Below are 24,405 nucleotides of genomic sequence, written 5' to 3' on the forward strand. Positions count from 1 at the left end.
ATCTGGAACCAACATGAGGGCAAGGAAAAACTCAAAAACCTCAACACGAGGAAAATGAAGAGGGACCGCACATGTGGCATCCCCTTTCAGGATTACCAGACAGTAAAGGATGTTGCAATCACAAATAATACAGAGATATTGTCCAAGAAACGAATAGGTTATTCTTATGCTATAGAGTAGAAGTGTGTTTTTAAGCTTAGATTTTAACATTCCCACTGAGGTTGCAGAACGGATCTCAGGGGGAAGAGCATTCCGGAGCACCGGTGCCCGGATGGAGAACACTCACGAACCAGCGGAACACTTCTTGGCTCTTGGGATCTCCAGAAGACTGGCGCTCTCAGAACGAAGGCTTCGGACCGGACCACAGGGGGAAATCAGATCTGAAAGATATGAGGGAGCAAGTCCATGTATGATTTTGTATAATACTAAGAGAACCTTGAAATCACATCTTAGGCTAACAGGGAGCCATTGCAGGTTAGCCAAAATCGGCGTGATGTGATCTGACTTTTTTGTCCGAGTTAATAGCCTCGCTGCAGCATTTTGTACCAGCTGAAGACTCTTGATTCTGGACTTCGGGAGACCGGAGAGTAGTGCATTACAGTAATCGAGACGGGAGGTAACAAACGCAAGAATTATAATCTCCGCATCCAACTGAGACAGTATAGGACGAATTTTAGCAATGTTGCGAAGATGGAAGAAAGCGGTTCTAGTAATTTTCTTCACATGTGTTTGAAAGGACAGATCGTGGTCAAATATGACACCTAAATTTTTAACTGAGTCACTCTGTGATGTGACATTTGTCAATCTTCACAGTAGTTTTTGAGAGTAAGTCACAGCCTTTAGATGGACCAATAACTAACATTTCGGTCTTTTCAGAGTTAAGACGCAAGAAATTGAGTGACATCCACTCTTATCTCAGTGAGGCAGGCCTCCAAATTTCCACAACTCTTTGCAGAGTTTCTTTATTTCCTGAATTTTATGATACCTTTGTTTCTTGTATTGTATTGTTTGACTAAACAATTAATCTAGGTGTGTGAGTGTGGGTAGAAATAGCCATTTTTGTTGTGGTTACTTAATTATTGCACACCTGCCTCAAACATTCTATTCTTTATATTAAAGACAGGAAACAAAAACATTAAGGACCATCGAGCTGTAGAGAAAACCCAGTTAAAGCAAGTATGTTGTGGTATGGAACGGACTGGTCTAATAAGTCTACAATTAAAGTTATAAATTATGATTATTATATAGTGTCTACAAATGCAGCAGTATTGATGAAAACCCATTTCCAGGTTTTGGTAACATCCATTCATTCCATGCACCGCTTATCCTCACTAGATTCAGGGGGTGATAACAACTAATATAAAGAGTTTTAACAGGACATTCCAATATTGTCAGGGTTTGATACTGTCACTATTCAACAAAACTGCAATTTATCAGACTTCAAATTTAACACCCAGAAAGTTTGTGTAATGCTGCTCTCTGCTGCTTGATCAGAGAACAACAAGGAGTTGCGTTTCGGTGTTTTTGGAACACTTGCTATTTCTCAACAGGTGAGTAATTTTACACGTTTCTCTGAAAGTATGTCTGTTTAACTTTCATTTCTACTAGTTAAAGCATGTTATGTGGAGATGATGCTTCGATCGTTGCACACGTTTCCAGGACGACTCCGCAAGAGGTTTCCTTTTTGGGGTTTTCTTGTTTTCAGTTGATGCTGCAGCTGGACAGGTATTGGATGTTTGAAGAATAAAGGTTCGTTATGCACAGCCAACACACACAAGCTCTCCTTTTTTTTCATTGAATGTGTTAACATAGGTCAAGTTACAAAAAACTTCCAACTGCATCAAATAACCAATACCAACTGAAAATATATTTTGTGATTTGGTTTAAAAGAGGAATTTCTTAATCTTAAATTTTTGACTGATTAAGAGCTTGTTTCTTATATTTCAGATCACTAAAGCAAAAATAGGTCAACCTGTTTAATGTTTCAGTGTATCCAACATAAACCGAGAACAATATGTATCATTCTATGCCGGCCTCTGAAAAGGATTGTGATATGTGAATACAAAGAGGACATCACAAATGCCTAACTGGTGTGTGCAATGAAACAGTACTATCATCACTGTCATGCGCTCCCATTAAGGGACCATGTTATGGAACATCAACAATAATATGGTTTACTGAACAAATACATTTTGCACTCTTATCTTTTGACAGCATTAGGTGCCGATAGGGTGTAAACAAGTGTTATTTCATTGGATTGATTTCCTCATTTGTGCGTCATCATCTTATTACCTTATGGATTCCAACTTTTGGCCTGAAAGAAAATGGCATTAAAATATTTCTTATGCACCAATATTTAATTACTGTTCTATTTGCATGATCATGTGGCATGTGTTGGATTATATAAAGATGATCTTGGGTTAATTTGACTAATTATTTAACCCTCGTGTTGTGTTAGGATTTGGCACACCAATCGTTGATAGCGGGTACATTTTGACCCAGAGTATAACTCGGAGTCCTGAGCACCAAAAACAAAGGACTACCACCTAACATACTTAATACAACATCCTAACAAACATTATACCCATCCATAACCATATTTTCCAGTGTGATTTGAGTTTATGGCCCCTGAGACGCATTATAACCTTAAAAGGCCTAACGCAACATGAGTGTTAATTGGGTAGACATTTAGCTGGTGTTGCGTGGACATCTTCTCATGATTGTATAAGAACTACTAAAAACATTCAAATTATAAGCATGTACATTTTTTTAGGTACCACATTTACTTTTGTATAATGTGCATTGCTTTATGCCCTTGGTCTATTAACGTGATCTCAATCTAGGTTGTGGCCCTGAGAGCAACAAACTATAACCACTATATAGATGACACAAAACTCATTGGTTTTTCATCTTATTATCACTCTATCTTCAGTCCTGTTACCAGAGACAAACGTTAATTTTGTTGACCATTTCACATGTTACAATGACACCAAATTTGTCATTTACAATGCTTAGAATAGAAGAATATAATATAATTTGTGACACACACAATGAAAGTAGCATTCATCTCTGGTACTGTGACTAAAATAGTGTAATTATAAGAAAAAATCGACTGCCTTTTCACCTGTTATTTACACCACTGGTTGTCCAGTCATTAGAATTCTGTGCTTTTACTGCCGTGACTAGGATTTAATTCCCATTGCATCCAACTGCAAAATTACAAACTAACATTTTATACCGATTTCTGGATAGATACGGTACTTCGAAAAGCAAGGGATTGTAGTCATTTTCTGAATAAAAGGTGTTGGAGTAAGAACATCTTTTGTGCAATTAATTTGTTAATAAAACAAAGAAACACGAGGAAAAAAATAACAGACAAACGGTGATATTTTTAGGTTATTGTGATTCATTTAAGTCCAAGCGCAATGAAGACAGACACACACAAAGTGTTTAACTTTCAATAAACACTGACCTTACATATTCTTGAATATTTCTGCTTTTGTTGTTGCCACTTAATGAAAGTCATTTGACTTCTTTGTAAGTTGTGTTTAAAAAAAAACTTACATTTCGCACATTATTGCAACCCATAGCGTTTATATTGATCAAACTTAGTTCATCATTGTATGTAATTATCTCCAATGGGAGGGTGGGAGAGGGGATCTGTCTGTGAACAGCCTTTGTAGTTGTTTCCCGTGAAAATCAAGATGGGACTTTCTGAAGTATTTTAAGCCATTACAGCACAAAAGACAAAAAGTACCAATAATTTTAAAAAAACTGAATGTAGACGATGCAACGCTTCAATGAGATATTTTCCAACTATTCTTGAGCCCATGGAAAATCATTAACTATTTTTAATACCTTGCATGACAAGTTAAGACATGATTACTTGTGTCTAATTTGCCTGACAGCACCCTCCCACTTATTCTTCCCTCTCGCAGCTCAGTTCATGTATGACAGCTGACACGACGACTGTTCACAATTTGAAGCTGCATCAACAATGTCAGACCATCTTCCGTCTCCGCTTCTGGAGGCATGTGTGGTTGTGGGAGCGTCCAGTGAGAAACTGCAGGAAGCCTGTCAGGTACTTTGCACATTCGAAATCAACAATCGAGCGGTCTGAAGAAGATGATTGCATCTTTTCCTGAAGACTGTGAAGTGCCATGGATACATAGAGGATGTGCTTTTGGAACCGGAGGTCCTGCATGTCCTGACGCCGCCGTTTGTCTGCAAGCCGCAAGCTGGGGGTGAGGCGGCAAAGCCTCGCGTGAGAAGGCATCGTTCCTTGCTGAGGAAGAAGAAGAAGCGACCAGTATCATTAAATGCAACGTCCATGCAAGGTTTAAGAATATCATCGCAACATTTCAGTATCCAAACTTGTTTCTCTAAATACTTTACATTTATTTGGTCTTTATATAGTTAAAAGTATAATTCACGCGTTCGTTACCGTCTCGATTACTGTAATGCACTACTCTCTGGTCTCCAGAAGTCCAAAATCAAGAGCCTTCAGCTGTTACAAAATGCTGCAGCGAGGCTTTTAACTAAGACAAGAAAGTTTGATCACATTACCCCGATTTTAACTAACCTGCATTGGCTCCCTGTTAGCTTAAGATGTGATTTTAAGGTTTTGTTGGTATCATACAAAATCATACATGGACTTGCTCCCTCAATCTTTCATATTTAATTTCCCCCTATGTTCCCGTACGGAGCCTTCGCCCTGAAAACGCTGGTGTACTAGTGATCCCGAGAGCCAAGAAGAGATCCGCAGGTTTGAGAGCGTTCTCCATCCGGGCCCCGGTGCTGTGGAATGCTCTTCCCCCTGAGATTTGACCTGCAACCTCAGTGCAAATGTTTAAATCTAAGCTTAACACACACTTCTACTCTATAGCATCTGAATAACCTATACTTAATGTTGATAATATGTGTATCATTTGCCCTCATGTAAGTCAATAGTCTGTAATAATAGTTTGCAATAGTCTTTGATCTGTGCAGCCCTTTGAGACTCTTTGTGATTAAGGGTTATACAAATAAACTTGACTTAATTTATTTAGTTTGTGCCATATATACCCAGAAATTTCCAGGAGAAGTAAGAAAAAAGATCATAGGATCTTTCCAGGTTAAATTTTCTCATTCCATGCAGAGCTTGTTACATTATTTTCTGGACCACAAAGCAAAACTGAAAACTATTTTTTCTTTTTTCAAATAAATTGTGAATACAAAAAGTAAACTGCAGATACTGTTGCTATTTAACGGAAGAGCAGCTTAAGCGACAGACTTCTGTCACAGTCTTGTTCCACGGACAGACTGAGGCGATCAATTCTTCCTAATGCAATGAGGCTCTTTAACTCCACCCGGGGGAGTAAAAGCTCACATTATTCATCATTAGTCATTTTCTGTAATGCAACAGCAAACAGCAAACAAAATATTCTGGATTTATTACAAATCCACTAGAATATTATAATGGTTTTATTATTTTAACATCGCTGATTATGGCTAACAGTCTACCAGTATACTTTTTTATGATTTTGTATTATTTTGAAATAGCCTGTTTGAGTTTTTGCCATAATCAGCAATGTTAAAACAATTAAAGACTTTGAATATTTCTGTTTATTTTTAATTAATCCAAAATGCATAACACTGTTTTTATTGCATTAGTGAAATTAAGGAGCTTTATCACAATATTGTCATTTTATGTTTACCAAAATGAAAAAAAAAATATTCCTTAAAATGAGCATAATTATCTGAATTAAACAACAATGGGACTTTTACAGTATATGATGCATGATTGAAAATTACAATTGTTCATAATTATGTGTCATGGTGATAGCCTTGGAATGATCTTTTGCAGGTGAAGATTCAGCAAATGAGCGAAAAGGCAGCGACAACATCACAGTTCCTAAAGACATCGACCTCACGGCTTTGCCCCAACTATGTTTTCCTGGTAATAAATTTTAACCATTTGATGACTGACTACTATTAATATAACCTTTTGTAACAAATCGCTGGGAATGGCTCACAAAGTTACTGCCATTGCAGTTCAAATGGCTCGACTTTTATCATCGTTAATGACAGAAAATTGCATGATCATGCACCTTCTAGGTTTTATTTTTCTCCTGTGATTAAATTAAATTAAATTACTTCCCCAGGCGGCCTCCGAGTGACCAATGTAAAGGCAGAAGACCAATTCCATTTTCTAGTGTTCACTGACGTTTTCGGGGACAAGTCCCATGGAGTTGTCATGCAATGTTCTCATCACATTCAGGTCGGAAACACCAGAAAGGAACTGACTAAAATATGAGGCCAGATAAAGTTGAGTTGCTCTGCAATTGTGTTTGCGGCATGTTATAGGAGTGGATGTCCTGTCAGAACAGTGCCACACCGACACTGTTCTGTGCCTACGGTTTCTGTGTGATTTCCAAGTATCCGTACTTTACTGCGCTGAAAGACTGCCTGTCGTGGTGAGTTTCAATGAAGGAATTATATTGAATTTATGGTGGAGTGGGATTTAATTCTGAGTAGGACATCATTACACAATTGTAGCCCCCTGTGGAACTATTTGGGATTGTTTTTTGGACCTACACCATTACTGATACCTAAATCCTGAATAGTCATTAATACTTATGCATTACACAGATACCTTAAGTGAATAAAATTCCGTTCACGCTTCAAGAAACGATTGAGGATATTAAAAAAAAAAGAATCCTTAACATTGCTTTTATTTATTTACCACCCCTTTCATTTCTGGTCCCATAATTTTAATGTCCACCGTAACGAACTGTGGTACCGATTCTGATAACAGCTACCAGTGTGAGTACCAATACCTTGTAAAAAGCTGGTATTTTTTTTAAAGTAATATTCATCGCTAGTGTTTTATTACGCTGTATAACAAACACAATTTATTTGTAGGCCCTCAGAGCAAGGTTGAGGTTAGCTCAAATTGGGTTTTTCACAAGGAAACATTGTGCACTGTTCTCATATATCTTTTTTTTTTTTTTTTCCTCACAAAATAAGATTTAAAGATTATAAAAAATATTAGAAATTGAAGTGGTATTTTAACTTCTTGCAATTAAGTATAGCACGTATTTATTTCATTATGCATTGTAAGGGTTTCAATGACATTCTATTCCTATGAGAAAAATTAGTAATCAATTAATCCATAATTTGCGTGGGCTGCACCTACATAAAAATGTCATTAAGACAGGGGTCTTAAATTATAATCTTGCAGTTAGCAATAGCCCCCTGGACTGCAAGTTTGAGACTACTGCTGTGTAACAATAAAGTATGTATGGCCCAGAGTAGACACAATTAGGTATAAACCAGCTTTTGCAGCGTTAAGGGAGTGCACAGTGCCCACGGTTAGTGGAACAAGCTCCTATTAAATTCTGTAAAGAACAGGGACATGGTCTCAGAAGTGCTTCTATGGTTTCTAAAAAAATATATTTTCCCCTTATCAGTCTTCTTACAGAGCTGCAAGCATGTCATTTTTTGAACATTGAGGACAAGGTGAAGGAGTTTGCAGCCAAGTTGGCACTGGTGCCCATCCCCCCTCCCGGAGAACTTCACTTGGTACCTGCTGTGACACCATTAAACCAAAAAAATTCTCAATTGCTGAACTTGATTGTAAAAAAAACCCAACCCAGATGTTTACCCTACACCCCCTGACCATTGAATTACCATCCCAAGACGATAAAGATTCCCCTGCTGTGGATTTAGACCTTCATCTGCCTTTGGCCTGCTTCCGCCCGCATGCTCTCCTGCAGGTGGTGCACACATTTAAACCTCCTCGATGCTTGAGGCCTGCTGGGCTAGAAATGTCACCTTGGCTTCTCTGTGCAGGTGTTATCTTGCCTCCTCCAGGAGCAAAGGGTGGTGCTTTTTTCCGCCAACTTGGCCCGACTGACATTAGTGGCGGAAAGCTTGCTGCTTTTTCTGCAGGTGCGCTCATTGATGAATCCGTTCTATGTATTCAATTATTTATACAATAGGCTAGAATCCATACCAGATATTAATATTGTATCTGTTCAATATCAGGGCATAATAAGAGGCATAGGTACTGGTATTGGTTTGCATGTTTGACATTAAGATTTTAAGTAAACATTTTTCTTTTGTGTATTATATAAAGTGATATATATCTCTATCTTTTCGAATAAAAAATATGTATTGTTACTGAGACATGGGACTATAATATGAGTGTATTTTACTAAGAAAGATGGCATGACTTATTTATTGTGTTGTCATCATCCAGTTTCTTGAACATATTGAGAAAAGTGGCAAGACATTAAAGGGGATCAAGATAAGATCTGGATTTTTCTATTCAGCCTTTTTTACATTGTCTTAATTGTGCTATGAAGTTACGGATTTTGAATTTCGTTTTAATCTTGTTTTGGGATAAACAGATCGAAAAACTAAAACGTCCATAAATCAAAATGGACGAATATGAATAACCTTGTTTTACCCGTTAAATAGGAAGATAATTTAATAGAAAAGCAATACCTAACATGTGCAAAATTATTTGCCATCTGTTAAAAAAGACAGTTTTGATTGTTTTATGGTATTTCTTTCCTCTTATTTCATTTAATCGCTTAACGTTTTTTTAGCAGAATAATACTTAAAATATTTATCTGTACAGGACGAAATATAGCAGTTTGAATATTAGGTCAAGTCATGTTTATTTGTATAGCCCTCAATCACAAGAAGTCTCAAAGGGCTGCACAGACTATTTCAGACTTCAGACTATTATTACACCATCGCCTGATCTAAATCCTACATGAGAACAAGGAAAAACTTAAAACTTCAGCATAAGGAAGACAAAGAAACCTTGAGAAGGGGCCGCACATTAAGTAATCCCCCTCCATGATGACCAGGCTGCAATAAATATTGCAAGGGTATCAAGATACAATGCACAGACATCATCAACATGAAATATAGGTCATTCATATGCTATAGAATGTAATGTTTGTTTTGAGCCTAGATAACTATTTATTATAATTAATAATAAATACTTACACATCGTTATTCAAATGTTAAAAATAATCCTTTTTATTAGTAAATCCATACTATATGATAAGAAAATGTATTCATTTGAACCACTAAAGAAGTAAGTTTAAAAATATATAAAACAAATCGGAAAACTGAACTATTTTTGTCTCCGGCTAGGGTTCCATTTGGTATTTTGTATTATCATGTTAAATGAACAAATAAGGACGGTTGTATATTTAGAATAATTGGTGTTTGTTCTTTAGGGCATTGTATGTATCAAAATACTAAAGGTATTGATTAGTGCCAGTAAGTTGAAGGTATCAGTTTTGGAGAAAAAAAAAAAAAAGCATCCCTCATTTTTTTTGCCTTGGTGCATACTTTTGAATGCATTTTATCTGTTATTTTAGCCTCTATCCTGGCAACATCCTTATGTTCCTGTCCTGGCCAGAGGCATGTTGGACTTCCTCATGGCACCGACTGCCTTCCTCATGGGATGCCACCTTCGCCATTTTGAAGAAGTCGCCGTGGTGAGAGCTTGTGACACTGTGGGGTTAGCTAACCCATTTACTGCCATTGACGGTTATAGACGTCCAAAACGTTTTTGAACTGGGCTGACAGTGGATGAGTTCAACTCACGGCAAATTGTTAAAATAGTGCGTTGTTTGTATCCATGCAGGAAACCGATGATCTGATCCTCGTCAACATTGATAATGGAAGCGTGTCTACTTCCTGTTCGGAAACACTTGACCTGCCGGAGATTCCGACATATGCAGCTGGATGCTTCACACAGAGGTAAGTAAACAATGAGCACTGCAAATATGCACAAATACTTTTTGTTAAACAATACATGTGTTTTTGTAGGTGTCAATCTCTGCAGATTCACTTTGACTTGGACCAGTGCATGCGGGCAAGCCACACTGACATCGAGGAACAGCGCGCACAGAGACGAGCCTGGCAGCGCAATCTGAATCGGGACATCCAGAGCATCACCACTGAACTCATCGTCAACATATTTAGGTTGTCACTCAGTTCTGTCAAGTTGTAGCTTTTTCATAAATCAGTTCCTAGCCGATTATGATACGAATGAAATGCCACATGTTTGCAGGCCTGTTAGCAGCCACCTGAACTACGAACACCGTGTGTTCAACAGTGAAGAGTTCCTCAAAAGCCGAGAGCCAACAGAACAACTTTTCTACAAGAATGTAAATGCTTTTTGTAATCCTTTATATTTACTTGGAGTAAAAACAACTCATAATGTGTCAAAAATTAATCAATTTACCCTGGATCATTTTGATATGTTGTCTGTTTTAGTTGAAAAATACACAATATATTTTTTACTTGAACTAGATAACCCAGTGTTTTAGGTTCGATCAACTTGTTGAGGTTGCTTCCAAACTAATTACCCATTTGTATTTATCTGTTCATTCAGCAGAACCAAATATTTTTGGGGCATTTTATAAAGGATGTCCCTTGTTTTCATTGATGAAAGTAAAATTACCCCATTCAGTTTTTGATTTTAGTTGGGCTGATCATTGGTTCATTTTGTACAATATAACGCACATTTTGGAGTGTTGTTTTAAAACTGTTCACAGTTTTTCTGCTTGGATTTGTCAAAAGAATCACAGGTTATTTGTTATGTAAAAGAAATTAACTGATTTTCCGGTAGTTATTTAAAAAAATGAGGTGTGAAATTTTGCTCTAAACTCATTTTGGGGCTTTTTCTAAACAAAACAATAAATTGAGGTGGATTTTTTTTCTGGAAAACAAGAAATTGGGCCAAAGTAACCCAAATAGTGGATTGCTTCACCATTGTTTTTCCTTAAATTAATTTCTTTGACATACATGACATAAAAACACACTGGACACAAACTTAAGTCCTGTGTAATCTAGCTAATATTTTTTTAAATTAATTATTTTTTTCATTCTACTAAAAGTAAAAATCAACATGTCAGATAATTGTGCCTAATTCAAGTGTTATTGTTCACATTTTTTGTGCTGCTATGGTTTTGTATTCTTTTTACAGGTTTTGGAGACACACATCTTCCACTCATTCCTCAGGGACCGTCTCAACAGAAAGATGGACAACTTTGCTCGCATGGAAATCAGCACTCGATCAGAGATGCAAAAGTAAACATGAATTCTTGTGTCTCAGTGTATCGTGTCGAATTATTTGTTTTAGAAAAATGAAAGTCTGTTGAATTGCAGTCTGTATTTTTGGTTACATGATTTGTATTACTAGTGGGCTAATCATTTCAACCCTTTGCTATCTTCCCAACTTGTGGATATTTGGAACTTGCCAATACCAAACATACGGTTCTTTCTCAACCAGGATGAAAGCATCAGTTGAATCCCCACGCAGACCCACAATGCAAGAGATCCAAGCCTGGAGAAAGCGTTCCCTCACTGACAACAAGTTGGGAGAACCAGACCAAACTACGCACTTACCAAGAAGTTCACTGCCGACAAGAATCTTAATGTCTGAGCCCGGTGAGATCACCCAACAAGTGATGTAATGGTCTAATTGAAACCAACAACTATTTTCTTTTTCTCTTCCATGACTTGTTTTCATGCCAGCACCAAGGGTGCCTCCTAAACCAGTGAAGATATTCAAACTCCCGGAATTTTACGACTGTCTGTCCTTCCACGCTGTACAAAGTTATTACAGTGAGCTGATCCAACTTCTCGGCGAGGCCATCGACTCGGTCCCTAATGACAATTCTTCTCTTATAGCAAGGTATTTCTTACTGCGTTTAAAAGATCCACTCGACCATGATGTAAAAGGACTTTTTCAAGATTCTGCTCACAGGAAGTCATCATTTTTTGTGGATATGACCAGAAAAGCATGCAATTTTAGCATGACTTGACATTGAAAACAAACATTCAAGAACTAATTTTCCCTATGCAATAATATTTAGACTGTGTGCCATACGTGGCCCACCAGTTACCTTTTTGTGGCCTGCCATATGTACAAAAACTGGCATCAACTACATTAAATTAGTTTTGAAGCCTTTCTGAAAATGGAAAAATTCACAATACAAAACAATGTTAAGATTTATGACACCATTATGAATGAAGGTCATCAAAGTCGTCTCCCACCAGATCCTAAATCACTGGGAAAAAACTCTTTTGTGCCAAAGGTTTGGAGTAGGCCTCTTTGCTTCACATTCACAATGTGGCTATACAAAAAAAAGATCAGTTTAATAATAGAAAGGGTTACTTTCAAATTAAATAAATAGTTAATTTGGATTGTCCTCTTTGGCTATTTACAAAACATAGAGCACATTTTTAGAGCATGTAGGCTGCTGAAAAATAGTTGACAGGGTGCTAAGTACCCCTGAATCGTAATTTTGACAACCTTGTTTTTTGTACTGAATTAGTAGCTTCCACATTTTTGTATTTTCTTAAATTTCAACTAACTTTTAACAATCTATACTTGACAGTTGACACTAATAAATTGTGCAAGGTATTTTTTAATACAGAGATTGCACCTCAAATGCCTTGGCTTGTAGCTAGGTTGTAACAGTACAGGTTATTAATATTTTTTTGTTGTCCCTAAGATACTTCTACCTGCGCGGTTTTGCCAATCTGCTGAGCTTGCGTCGCCTCAACGCCTTGGGTGACTTCCAGACGCTCTACAAAACGGACACGGCAATCTTCCCAACGCAAGTTGTAGCGAGGCTCGTGGACTCGCTCATACAAGAAGAACAACGGCAAGCCAATCGATGGCCGGAGATCAAAAGACTCATCCTAAAGGTAGGCATTTCTATTTGTACCATGTTGGCTTTCAGAGAATGACATGTTTAGCACCTATACTGTTAGGCAGAGGGAAGAAAGGCTACTGAACTAGTTTTAGGTTTGAGGAGTGGTAAAATTAGTAGAGTAATTACCAGGGTCCAAATTCATTTGTACACAAGCCAACAATTTAATTAACAATGGACAAAATAATATGAAATGATCTGCATTTATATAGCGCTTTTCAAGTCAATGACTTCCCAAAGCGCTTTACATTGTGCTTCACATTTCCCAATAGCGGCCGTGATCTGTGCAGCCATGTAAGGCGCTAACTGGGGGTAATTGGGGGTTCAATGTCTTACCCAAGGACACTTCGACATGTAACACGGACAAGCCGGGATTCGAACTGGGATCCCTTAATCCTAAAACGATCGCTCTACCTCCTGAGCTACTGCCGCCCCAAAATAATAGACAACAATTATCATAAATTATTGTAAAAGAACACTTACCTGGTTTAAGCTCGATGCAAAATCCCAGGTTTGGTTAATCTTGGATTACTTATCCTGTTGAAATGTATTTACTGATATTCTACTCTTATGTTGGTTGACAAACCTATTATGAGTCACAAAATGTAATTTTGTGTGCACCGATTTTAGAATCAACCTAAATCTGTTTCGTGTCAGAATTTAAATTCACACAATAATACACTTCAAATTTCAATGACAATTCAAATAAATGTCAAAAAGATTCTGCAAATAAGTAAAGAAAACACAATTCTGATGTTTGCCAATTCATGGAATCCCAAATCCATGGGCATCGCAGTCTACGGTTAAGATCAAAGGAATAATCAAATTCTTACTGCAACCTCAATCAGGAATCAGATCCTTGTTAAGTTCTGGTTTAGCTCGTCACTAGGAATACCGTTATTATCAATAGTCCAAGTAATCGAAGAATTTCCGAACAGGGACATCAAATATTAAGAGGAATGTTAGAATGTGTTACCACAAGCAAACTTTTCTCCGTGCATCAAAGAAAGCTTTCAATACACCAAGAGAACGGAAACAAACATTGTCCAGATAGTGTTTTTCTTCCATTATGAATCCCACTGTCACTGGGTGTAGTCAAAAGGAAGAAAAGGAGAAATTTAGTTTTCCAAGCAATGTCTTGTAAACAATTGATATTGACAATTAATTTTTTACAAAACTATTGAAACAGGCTATAAAATTATTGTTTGCTAATTAAAATTATTTATTTCATTTGATAATTCATTCATATGATCAAAGATTTATTGCAATATGTTATTCAAATGTCGAATTATCATTTTATGTATTTATTAATAATTTATTCAACGGGGATTATCATTCCTCAGATGAAGTCACAAAACAAGAAGCCGTCGGCACGGCCTGAAGACGATGACGTCAAGAAGTTTGAGCTCCCCCGAAGATGCCTGGACCGAGAGGAGTTTGTCCGTCGCGTCCAAGAGGGCGGTATTGTCAAAGATGTGGCCACCATTTATCGCTTGTTCGATGCACTCACAGCAGGTAAGCATGAAGTAGAGGCAAGAACTTAAACCCGAGCCCTAAATTAGGTTCGGATTGATGCTAAAATGTCGGGCCAGACCGGGCTTCTCTCTCACTGACTTTTTTTAAATTGTATTTTTATTAGCTATCTACTCGTCATTGTTTCTTTTTCTTTGTGGAGGATCCGTGCAATGGATTCCATCCCCTTTCACCAAGGCACCCCTTGTTTACATGCTAACCCCTGTGCTCAGAGAAGCACTCCTCTTCCTCCTCCCAAGTCCTCACAAGTATCCATCCATTATCTGCACTGCTTATCATCCGTAAAGTCGCAAGGGTGCTGGAGCCCATCTCAGCTATCTTCGGGCAGGGGACACCCTCAAATGGTTGCCAGCCAGTCGCAGGGCACACAGAGACAGACAACTCACTCGCTCATTCACACCGAGAGACAACTTCATCCGGCCAATTAACCTTGACGTGCATGTTTTTGGAATGTGAGAGGAAACCAGGGTGCCCAGAGGAAACAAATGCAAGCACAGGGAGATTATGCAAACTCCGCACAGGCGGGCTGGTAGCTGGATTTGATCTCATGACCTCAGAACTGCCACGGACGTGCTAAACCCTCACCCGCCGTGCCGCCCTCCTCACAAGTTAGATATTAAAATTTAGGTTTGCTTCTGGCTCGGTCCTTTAGTTCCAGTCAATTTGTCAGATTCGGGCTGGGTCAGGCTGTAATACCTGCTGGCCAATAGGGTCGGGCTGGATTTTTTTTAGGCCTGATGTTACCTTTAGCGTGAAATGAGACAGAATTAACCAAATTCATGGAAGGGGCAATTCACTAAGAGGGGAAATACCCTACGACATAACTTAAGTAGCCAGTGACCCACCATTTCAACTTATTTTTACCCCGTTACGTAAAATAGCAATGGTTGAGTCAGCGGCGAACCACAGCCTAAATTCATTTGCAGCGCATTTTCCAAGCATTGACATTTGGATTAGGGAATCAACCGCACAGCACAAATTCCATTCAAACCACAAGTGATGCATATAATTTTGAAATTATATGCATCTCTTGTGGTACAAAATGTATTCGTGGTCCAATTAAAAACTGTTTTATGATCTGTTCCGCTGTAATCTGCTATGAGCATGAAGTACATTATGTAGACTGTGAAATAAACAACTTTCACGTTGACAAGTTTTTTATACAATTTTTCTGTATTAAATTACAAATCAATAGATGACGTCAAATGTTGGAATGCACGGATATCATCATACAGATAGATATTGGTATAGATCACGGGTGTGCAATGTTTTCTTGCAAAGCCCACCCTAACTTTGTGACTTAATAAATTCAGGACCATTTTCAAAAAGGCTGCAGCTGGTCCATTTGTGGTTTCAATGAGTCTTCATTACATCTTATGTTATGTATGTGTGTGTGTAATACTTAAAATAATCTTCTGCCAAGTGTTTAGAATGTCTTTTTCTGCTGTATCACAGAAAACACAAACAAGTTATAATCATTATTTTGTGATTATTCGTGATTTCAGTCAACACATCTTTGAAAAGTATTGCCAGCTCCAAATATTTTCCCGTGGCTCCAAGTAACCAAATATTGTTTCATTACACAAGACTTGTTGATATCCGACATCGCTCTTTGCCATTACCTGTCTAACAAGTTAATGTTTATTCTCTTTTTAATGCTGTATACAAATCCAAAGCAGATTTCAGATACCAGTCCCTTATTTTGTGTATTATTGTACACTGTGTTTTGTTGTTTTGACTACTACATCTTTGTCTCTATCGGCCAATCATGTTGCCATTCTTTGGTTTCCACTCCCCTTAGGGGTGATGTGTCTTTTGTAACCTTGAAGATTTCATAAAAGAGAGGGCTGAGGGATGGCTTTGAGGGGAATGGAATTCAAATTTCTAAAGTCTCCTCTCCTGGTCCTCAATTTTGAAATCCGTTTATGTCCTTTCTCTTTATTTTGAGGGTCTCCGAAAGTTTAAATTTCACACAAGAATTGGTCTGATCATTGTTGTGCCCAAAGTACTCCTGCAAGTTCCTCTTGAATCTTAATTTTCTTATTTACTGTCTTCACATGTAGAATTAGATTTCTTTACAACGCTATTTTTATTATCAGTGATAACCACGTAGGGAATATTGTTTACAATGAGACAGGGCACTCTAGGATAAGCATTTACTCTTACGTATTGTAAACATGTACTTCCGATGTCTGTTTAGGTGAATCCAAGCAAGTGGACCCCGAGCTCTTCAAAGGCTTCTACACTTTCTGGAAGGAAAGCGAAGCAGAGGCCCTTGACGTCAACCTCCCAGCCGAAGTCATCGACCATCTGGACCACAGCGAATGCGTCTACAAGTTGTCGTCTTGTGTCAAGACCTCTCACGGCGTGGGCAAGATCGCCATGACCCAGAAGCGCCTCTTCTTGCTTCCAGAGGGTCAGCCAGGCTTCTTGGAAATCACCCTGTTCAGAGACATAGAGGTGGGACCACCCGTAGGTGAATATGTGAGCAATACATATTTCCTGGCAAAATCTGTCTGAGAAAGAATTACTCGCAGGAGGTCAAGATCGCCTCGGCTCCTTTTTTGCTGCTGCGCATTCCTTCTCTGCGAATTCGGACTTGTGGCGGGCTGGGGACCTTTGAGGCCAACTTGAAGACTGAAACAGAGCTCTGGAATCTTGTGGTCAAAGAGATGTGGGCGGGGCGCAAGATGGCTGATCAACATAAGGTGAGAGAATTAAGCACAGTAATGCCTGGCCGTATCGCAGTTTACTTATTGCGGTTTTGCTACTTGGCGGATTGTGTTCTACATTCTGATTGGCTAAACAGTCGGCCGCCCCTTTTCTACTTGTTCTGGCTGTACATCTATGACGTTGGGGCCCACTCACTGCTTGATAAACTTATAATATTTAGGTGTCAACAAAATGCACTGTAACAATAAAAGAACCAAAAGGCGGAGGAAGATGCTTTCTATCACCAATAAAGTTGGACTTCTTCACCCGCTAAACTTGCACTGGTGCCACGTGTGGTCCTTTAGATCACCCAAGTGCTCCCTGGCACTTTTTCAAAACATTTTGATAATGGAAAAATAAATGGTTTCTGTAAAAATAAAACACATTCATGTTTTACAATGAATATAATATATATAAATACATACTGTATCATACTTAAAAGACTTGCATAAGGCTCTTAATTTTTTGCGGCTCCAGAAATATTCAATACAGCTCTTTCAACATTTTAGGTTGCAGACTGCAAAGTAAATATAGTTTTCCATAACATCCACACCATTGCGACAAAGTATCATGTGGATCGTGTCCTTAATTGTATACAGTTGCAAGATTATTAATAAATTATTATTATTTGACAGTACAAGAAGCTATTTATAAAAATAGTTTATTGGAATGCAACCCATGTAAAAAGGTATTATCGTATCGTATTTTCCGCATTATGAGACGCACCGGATTATAAGGCACAACCTCCAAAAATAGTCTTTTGTTGTAGGTATTTTCATATATATGAGCTACCGTAGTTATTCGTGTACAACCGTTGTGCATTTTATACTCTCACGGTATATATATTGGTGCAATAATTAATCAATCTAAAAATGTTACTGACCAAAATTGCAAAACATTGTATGCAACGGGAATCGAACCCCACCAAAACCTAACCTCTAAACCCCCAATGACACAGATGACATACGAAAAGGCATTTGGTTTTATGTCACTATCACACTATTTTTACTCACGGTGCCAGAAACAAATGTTAGAGAACAGAGAAAACAAAGTCTTCCAGAAATATATGAATAGGAAGCCCGATGAGGGAAACGACTTTTTGGAGTATCCAATAATGAATCAAAAGTATTTCTATCTTCCAGGACAACTTACGGTCTGCTCCATTTTTTAACATTTGTCTCTGGTACCCTGAGTTGAAATAGTGTGATAATGAGATTAAACCCAATGCTTTTTCTTCTACTGCATGTGCATCGTGTATCACTGGTGGTCTAGTGATTAGGATTCGGCGCGCTCACTGCTGCTAACCGGGTTCGTTTTCCGTTGTATGCAAAATTCAGCAATTTTTGTCAGCGAAAAACATCACTGTTGTATACTATAAAACCTCATTTAGTAACACACAGAAAATACTGAATGCATTTTAAATTTAAGCCACCAGGATTTTCCAATATATAAGGCACACCGGGCTATAAGACGCACTTTCAAATTTCTGGCCTATTTGGGGTTTTGAGGTACACACTATAGTCCGAAAAATTCTATATTGAAGTTGAACTGTTAAGATCATTTTCTCTTTTCTTCTGCCAAGGACCCTCAGCACATGACTCAGGCCCTGATTAATGTCCTGTTGATGGATGCCGTGGTGGGATGCCTGCAGACACCAAAATCTGTCCATGCCGCCTCGAAGCTGGCTTATTTTGACAAAGTCAAAAACGAAGGTACTCCCTTATGCTTAAAACTCTTGTCGGATTACAATGCATCTTGTCTTTAGGAAAAAGAGTCAGTGTTGTTTTTTGAATAACCAAAGCTTTCTTGGTTGTCTTAAATTTCCCTTTTAATTTTGGCACAAACATGACACCTTCGGTCATTTTCAGTTTACAGAGTTTCAAAATAAGTCATTAAACGGAAACTGCTATTAGACTCATAAATCTGTTATGAATGCAAAGTTTTGCTTCTTTCCAATAGTCTAAGAATCTTTGACACTGTAAAAACAATTTTTCTCCCAATGGCAGATTTTTCCCATTTAAAATATTGAGAAAAAATAGAGTAATGTTAAAAACACAATTCATTATTAATTACGGTAGTTTTTAATTGGAACTTCTCTACTGTCTAGCTGCAAGCATTGAGGAAAGAGTAAGGTAAAATAAAAGTACAGTAATGCAACACATACTTAAGTAATTAATTTTTTTTTCACTGTGGCGCTTCAACCATTGATAAACAAAAAGATAATATGTAAAACAAAATTACTACAATAATAAAGCTAATACTTACCATATAATAATAATAATATATATATATATATATATATATATATATATATATATATATATATATATATGCTGGAATTTGCTGATTGTGAATATGCTCTACCTCTGCACACATCATTATATGTAATTCACTGTTTTAAATAACTGTTATTCTTTTCAGTATGCCTTGAAAATAAAAGCCATATTGGAAAGGGAGTTTTTTAGAGTGTTGAATACCGTATTTGACAATTACAGATGTTTTATTTGCCTTAAGTGTTTTGATTTTGTCTCTGCAGCAATTGATTCAAAAGTGTCAATTGTCTGGCAATGGATTAACTTTTAATGTTCTTGACTCAACAGAAATTCCCTTATTGAGGTTTCTTCTCATTTTGCACATTGTTTCTCAAATTTTTAAATGATTTTTATGTTTTTTTTTTTAATACAGTGCCTATGATGGTTCCTAAAACAACATCCGAGACACTAAAACACAAAATTAACCCGTCTCTGGACCTCGCAGAGCCTCAGACCGTACATGTGCTGCTTTACACTCCAGGTACCAATTTGAACTCGTAGTTTATAATTTCCTGAATAGTAATGATATTTGTATTTTTATTGAAAGTGAGCTCATGTTCTCTCGTTTAGGCCAATTGTCATGCGACAACTCCAAAGGTGAGATGAATCCCAAACTGTGGGTGGCCCTCAGCGGGGGACGAGTGGTCGTATTCGATGCTGCGAGCTGGTCCATGCTGCAGGACGCCATCCATGTCGGCGAGTCGCAACTGGTGAGTTTAGTTATGCCGTACGGAATCCTTAACATTATTAGCGAAAAGACCTTACTAGTCAGGGTAGCTGGAGTGTCTAGCAAAAGTATTTTCAATTTTGTATGTGTTAGCACAATAGGACATTTTGAATATATTTGGTTTCTTTTCAGCGCGGTAGTGCCGTGGTTAGCGTGGGTGAGGTCATGAGATCGAACCTCCTATGTGGAGTTTGCATGTTCTCCCCGTGCTTGCGTGGTTTTTCTCCGGGCACTCCGGTTTCCTCCCACATTCCAAAAACATGCATTTCAGGTGAATTGGCCGGTCCAAATTCTCCCTAGGTGTGAATGAGCGAGCGAATTGTCTGTCCCCGTGTGCCCTGCGACTGGCTGGAAACCAGTTCTCAGGGTGTCCCCGGACCACTGCCCGAGGACGGCTGGGATGGGCTCCAGTCCACCCGCGACCCTACTGAGGATAAGCGATGCAGATAATGGTTTATTTTCGTTAATGTGTCTATCATGGTGTTGATTCTTAATAAATATTTGGAGTTTTTGATCTATAGGTTTAAAGCCTAAAATATGGCAATATGTCAAAAAGTGCAATACTGTATGCAGAAACCGAAATCTGGTTTGTCTTCAACAGAACTGTATGCTGGGATTGGTGCACGACCATGTGTGGATCGGCTCCCAGGACTCTGTCATATACATCATCGATACTCACAACCTGTCCTGCAACAAGCAGCTAACTGAGCACCGACATGAGGTGACCGGACTCGCAATGGACCCAGGGGATCAACGCAGCAGGTAGATATGTTTCCATGCTTCAGAGACAACAGGTCGGATGCAAAATAATAATAATCGAAAATGATAATGCTTCGAAGTTTAAAATTTGTGTTATACTGGTGGAAAATGTTGTCAATGTTAAATATTATGTTGTTTATTTTCTAAGGATACATTGTGCATTATTTAGCCCCTCTTAATAATATATAATTATATATAAAATACTTAAAGAAAATAAATTGTTACAAAAATATTGCTTTCAATAATGAGCAAAAATGCATGACCTCATATAAACATGCATTTTTATCAATACTCGTAGGTCAAATAATGTCTTTTACATAACATGAGGCTATCCTTTAGGGAGCTAACATGATTCTCCGCCAGCTTGCTTCTAAGGTTACCTACAAAAACCTTGTGAAGGGCCACGCAAAAATATAAAGGGAAAAGGGTTAGTTTGTTTTTTTTGAGTCTCCGCAGTTTGTATTTTCTTTGTGCTTTTCAACACTCATTTTCAGTTGCACTACACAAACATTGTTCCAATATTTAAGGTCGAAAGTTAAATGTTTTTGCTTTTAAATACGTGTTAACAATGCCCAACTAAGTATAACAAGCCTTTATAATTTTTCACTGCACCTATCTGCTTTTATCTTACTTTTAGCATCGTGTTCCGGGACTCAAGATATTAGCCAGCCAGTAGCAGGGCACACAATGACAGACAAGTCACTCGCCCATTCACCCCCTCTGGACAATTGGGACCAGCCAATAAAGCTGACATGCATGAGGGGTGGGGAGTGATTTTATGCTTGTTCCCAGGTTTTTTGTTCATATAGCCTGAAATGGTAAAAGTTAGAAAAATCATGTTTCAAATGCAGTCCAAACGCCAACCCAAGTGCCCAAAAAGATGAGTTTATTAGTACTTGAGGAAAGAGCTGCAATTATGACTTTAAGACCAGAGATGGCGGCGGAGAGTAGCACAATTTCAAGTTGCTGACACCATTTTTAAACAAACACGAACCGGAAATTTGTCACTTTGGCAGGATGTTTGTGGCATACATTAAACATAATTGTGAAGATTATCTAATCCTCTTATTCCTCTTTGTCTGGAGTAGTGAGCTGTATTCCTGCAGCGCCGACGGGACAATCTTGCAGTGGGATTCTTGCAGCCTGAAGGCCAAACGACAGTTCCACGTCAACTGTGTGAAACTGGCCTCCATCCAAATCTACGGCGATACTCTGTGGTGCTGTAAGCGCACACTGGCAAAAAACTCGCACCAATGTTCCAGAGACTCCCTGCATTATTTTCTGCGGTGCGTTTTTAGGCTGCGGCGACAGCATCGTGGAGCTGAAAAAAAGCGGGACCCCGCAAAGAAGGCTGCAACTGCCTGAGCAACTCCAAGCACAGACAAGTCGATTCAGCTGCTTTATTGTCATCCCAGAGGTCACTCATTTTTTATTTTTGGATCAATTATTCTGCTGTCTTCTTTTGATAACAAGTTCCTCTCGAACAGTGCTTCTCAATTATTTTCCGTTGCGCCCCCTCTTGGAAGAAGAAATCTTCTCGCGCCCCTGTCTCCCCACGACAAACACACAACAAAATAACAAAAAGAGATTAAATTAGTTATGTTTTTTTTTTGTAATCATAGACAATATGAATGAATCGCCGCGTTTTTCAATACACAGCTTTACACTACTTCCCATTGTGAAGGTGCAATTGTACCAACCCAAAAGAAAAACCAGGAATACTATTTTAAAACCACTGCTTTAGAGACCTTGTCCAAAAAAGGAATACTTAAAAAAAGCAAGATTTTCTAAATTATCTGTCTTTTGCAATCTTAAATAATGTTGCTTTTTACATTTTTGCAATACTTTGTTTCTTAGTTATCTGCTCAGCAGGTAATATACATTAATAATTTTGTTAAAAAGTTGTACGTATTTGAAGATGAACTGTGAGCTCAGAGGTACGCTGTGTAATGTTTGACCACTAGATGTCGCTGTATTGTGTAAAGCAACTGAAAACGAGTGCTACTAAGTACAAGGAAGAGTACCAATTATGGAGACTCGAAGTGACCACAACGCAAAAAGAAAAAATTCTCAATTTTGCTCAGCCTTTTTTATTTGACTAGGAAATAATGTAAACAATGCAGTATTTTTTGTGTGTGTTTTATTCAGTTTTTGAAATGTGTTACTTATTGTTCCAAAAATAAATGTTTCAAAAAATTAAATGTTTCAATACTGCATTAGATTGAACTAATTGATTACATTCAAAATATTTGTTAAAAACACGTAGTACCAGAAATATACCTTGAAGTCACACCAGTTGATTACCACTGCCCTACATAGCAGCAGCAGGTCCAATCAGACTTAAGGTCTTAAGCCCGAGCCTGAGTCGGGCCTATAATGTTAATCATTACGTTCGGGTCGGGCCAGGCTTCCCTCTTCTTGCTTTTTTTTTCTTCTTTTTTGTCCACCTAACATTGTTATTCTTTCTCTCTCTCTCTCTCTCTCCCCCTCTCTCTCTCTTCAAGTGCTAGAATCCTAGGAACCTAATGCCGATGTGGTAAATGGTCTGATTTTCAACCCGTCAAAATGACTGATCACCTTTAAATGTTAACATCAACTCTTAAAAAAAAATCATGATGGAAAATGTTCTGTTAATATAACCTTTGCGGACACAGAAATATAAACAATGACAATGTTTATACAGTCTTGTTTAACTTGGATTCCGTTACAAAATCATAAATCACCTGTCTTTCTTCGGACTCCCCACAAATAAAATGTGAAATTTGGGGTTTGCTTGGGTCCAGTCCTGCAAATCAAGTTCATCTTACCGTTCATCTTACCTCTGGGTCCAATTAACTCGATATTTCTTTCCTCTGTTTTTGCTCCAGCGAGGAGAACTTTGGACAGGCTTGGCTGACGCAAGTGACCTGTACGTTTGGCACACTGATGGCCATAGGGCTACCTTCAAGAAGATCCCCCTCACAGGCTGCTCAGGGGTCACCTGCATGATCCGGGTCAAGGACCAGGTGAGCTGCTTTTGGGGGACTGGTCAGGTACTTTTTTGTCATCAATATCTTATCCGTGACGCTCTTCTTCAGATCTGGGTGGGCTACTGTGGAGGTAGCAGTGTGGGCGGTCTTTGTGACGGTCAACCCAGGGGGCAGCTGGTGGTGGTGCAGCCGGAGACGCTGGAGGTGGCCAAAGAGCTGCAGGCCCATTCAGACAACATACAGACGCTCTGCTCCGCCGAGGACCGCTACGTCCTTAGCGGTTCTGCTCACCGCGATGGCAAAATTGCCATCTGGAAAGTAGAGTAGGGTGTAACATCTATGCTGTTTGGCAGAGGGAAGAATAGCTACTGGACTAGTTCTACTTGAAGGTTTGATGAGTGGTCAAATTAACAGAGGAAACCCTAAGTCAAAAGCTGGCAATTAAATGAACAGTCTACACGACAATAGACATTAAAATACATTATAGTAAAACAACGTTTTTATTTGGTTGAATGTGTAAGATGACGAATCCCAAGTGTGGGTAATCTTGGTTCACCATCCCAGTTTTATATCTACTTCAGTTTGATGATCGGTCCATCCATCCATCCATTATCTGCGCCGCTTATACTCAGTAGTGTCCGCGGGGGGTGCTGGAGCTG

The 24,405-nt window shown here is 38.4% G+C and overlaps 1 protein-coding gene across 1 annotated transcript; it reads left to right on the plus strand.

The window, feature by feature from the left end:
• The first annotated feature begins 1,634 nt into the window (after positions 1-1,634).
• LOC148372644 (DENN domain-containing protein 3-like) lies at positions 1,635-24,405 on the plus strand. The gene is made up of 28 exons (XM_088328076.1): positions 1,635-1,749; positions 3,939-4,081; positions 4,148-4,337; positions 5,846-5,938; positions 6,144-6,259; positions 6,346-6,455; positions 7,452-7,563; positions 7,638-7,757; positions 7,834-7,932; positions 9,384-9,503; positions 9,653-9,768; positions 9,838-9,993; positions 10,082-10,178; positions 11,000-11,103; positions 11,306-11,463; positions 11,551-11,710; positions 12,534-12,729; positions 14,078-14,249; positions 16,468-16,727; positions 16,805-16,975; positions 18,562-18,691; positions 19,665-19,772; positions 19,862-20,001; positions 20,620-20,780; positions 21,866-21,999; positions 22,076-22,194; positions 23,645-23,782; positions 23,855-24,405. The coding sequence occupies exons 2-28, from the start codon at positions 3,998-4,000 to the stop codon at positions 24,071-24,073; spliced, it is 3,783 nt and encodes a 1,260-aa protein (XP_088184202.1). The 5' UTR covers positions 1,635-1,749; positions 3,939-3,997; the 3' UTR covers positions 24,074-24,405.

Source organism: Urocampus carinirostris, chromosome 2 (genome assembly GCF_059441175.1).
Source record: "Urocampus carinirostris isolate Australia breed hairy pipefish chromosome 2, RoL_Ucar_1.0, whole genome shotgun sequence".
Classification (NCBI taxonomy): domain Eukaryota; kingdom Metazoa; phylum Chordata; class Actinopteri; order Syngnathiformes; family Syngnathidae; genus Urocampus; species Urocampus carinirostris.

What these genes read in the sequence shown, in the direction of transcription:
- LOC148372644 (XM_088328076.1), top strand. Translation starts at nt 3,998, where the DNA reads ATGTCAGACCATCTTCCGTCTCCGCTTCTGGAGGCATGTGTGGTTGTG. An exon ending in CTCCCGGAGAACTTCACTTG is followed by an intron (nt 7,564 to 7,637) that starts GTACCTGCTGTG and finishes AACCCAACCCAG; the next exon opens with ATGTTTACCCTACACCCCCT. An exon ending in GCTTGCTGCTTTTTCTGCAG is followed by an intron (nt 7,933 to 9,383) that starts GTGCGCTCATTG and finishes CTGTTATTTTAG; the next exon opens with CCTCTATCCTGGCAACATCC.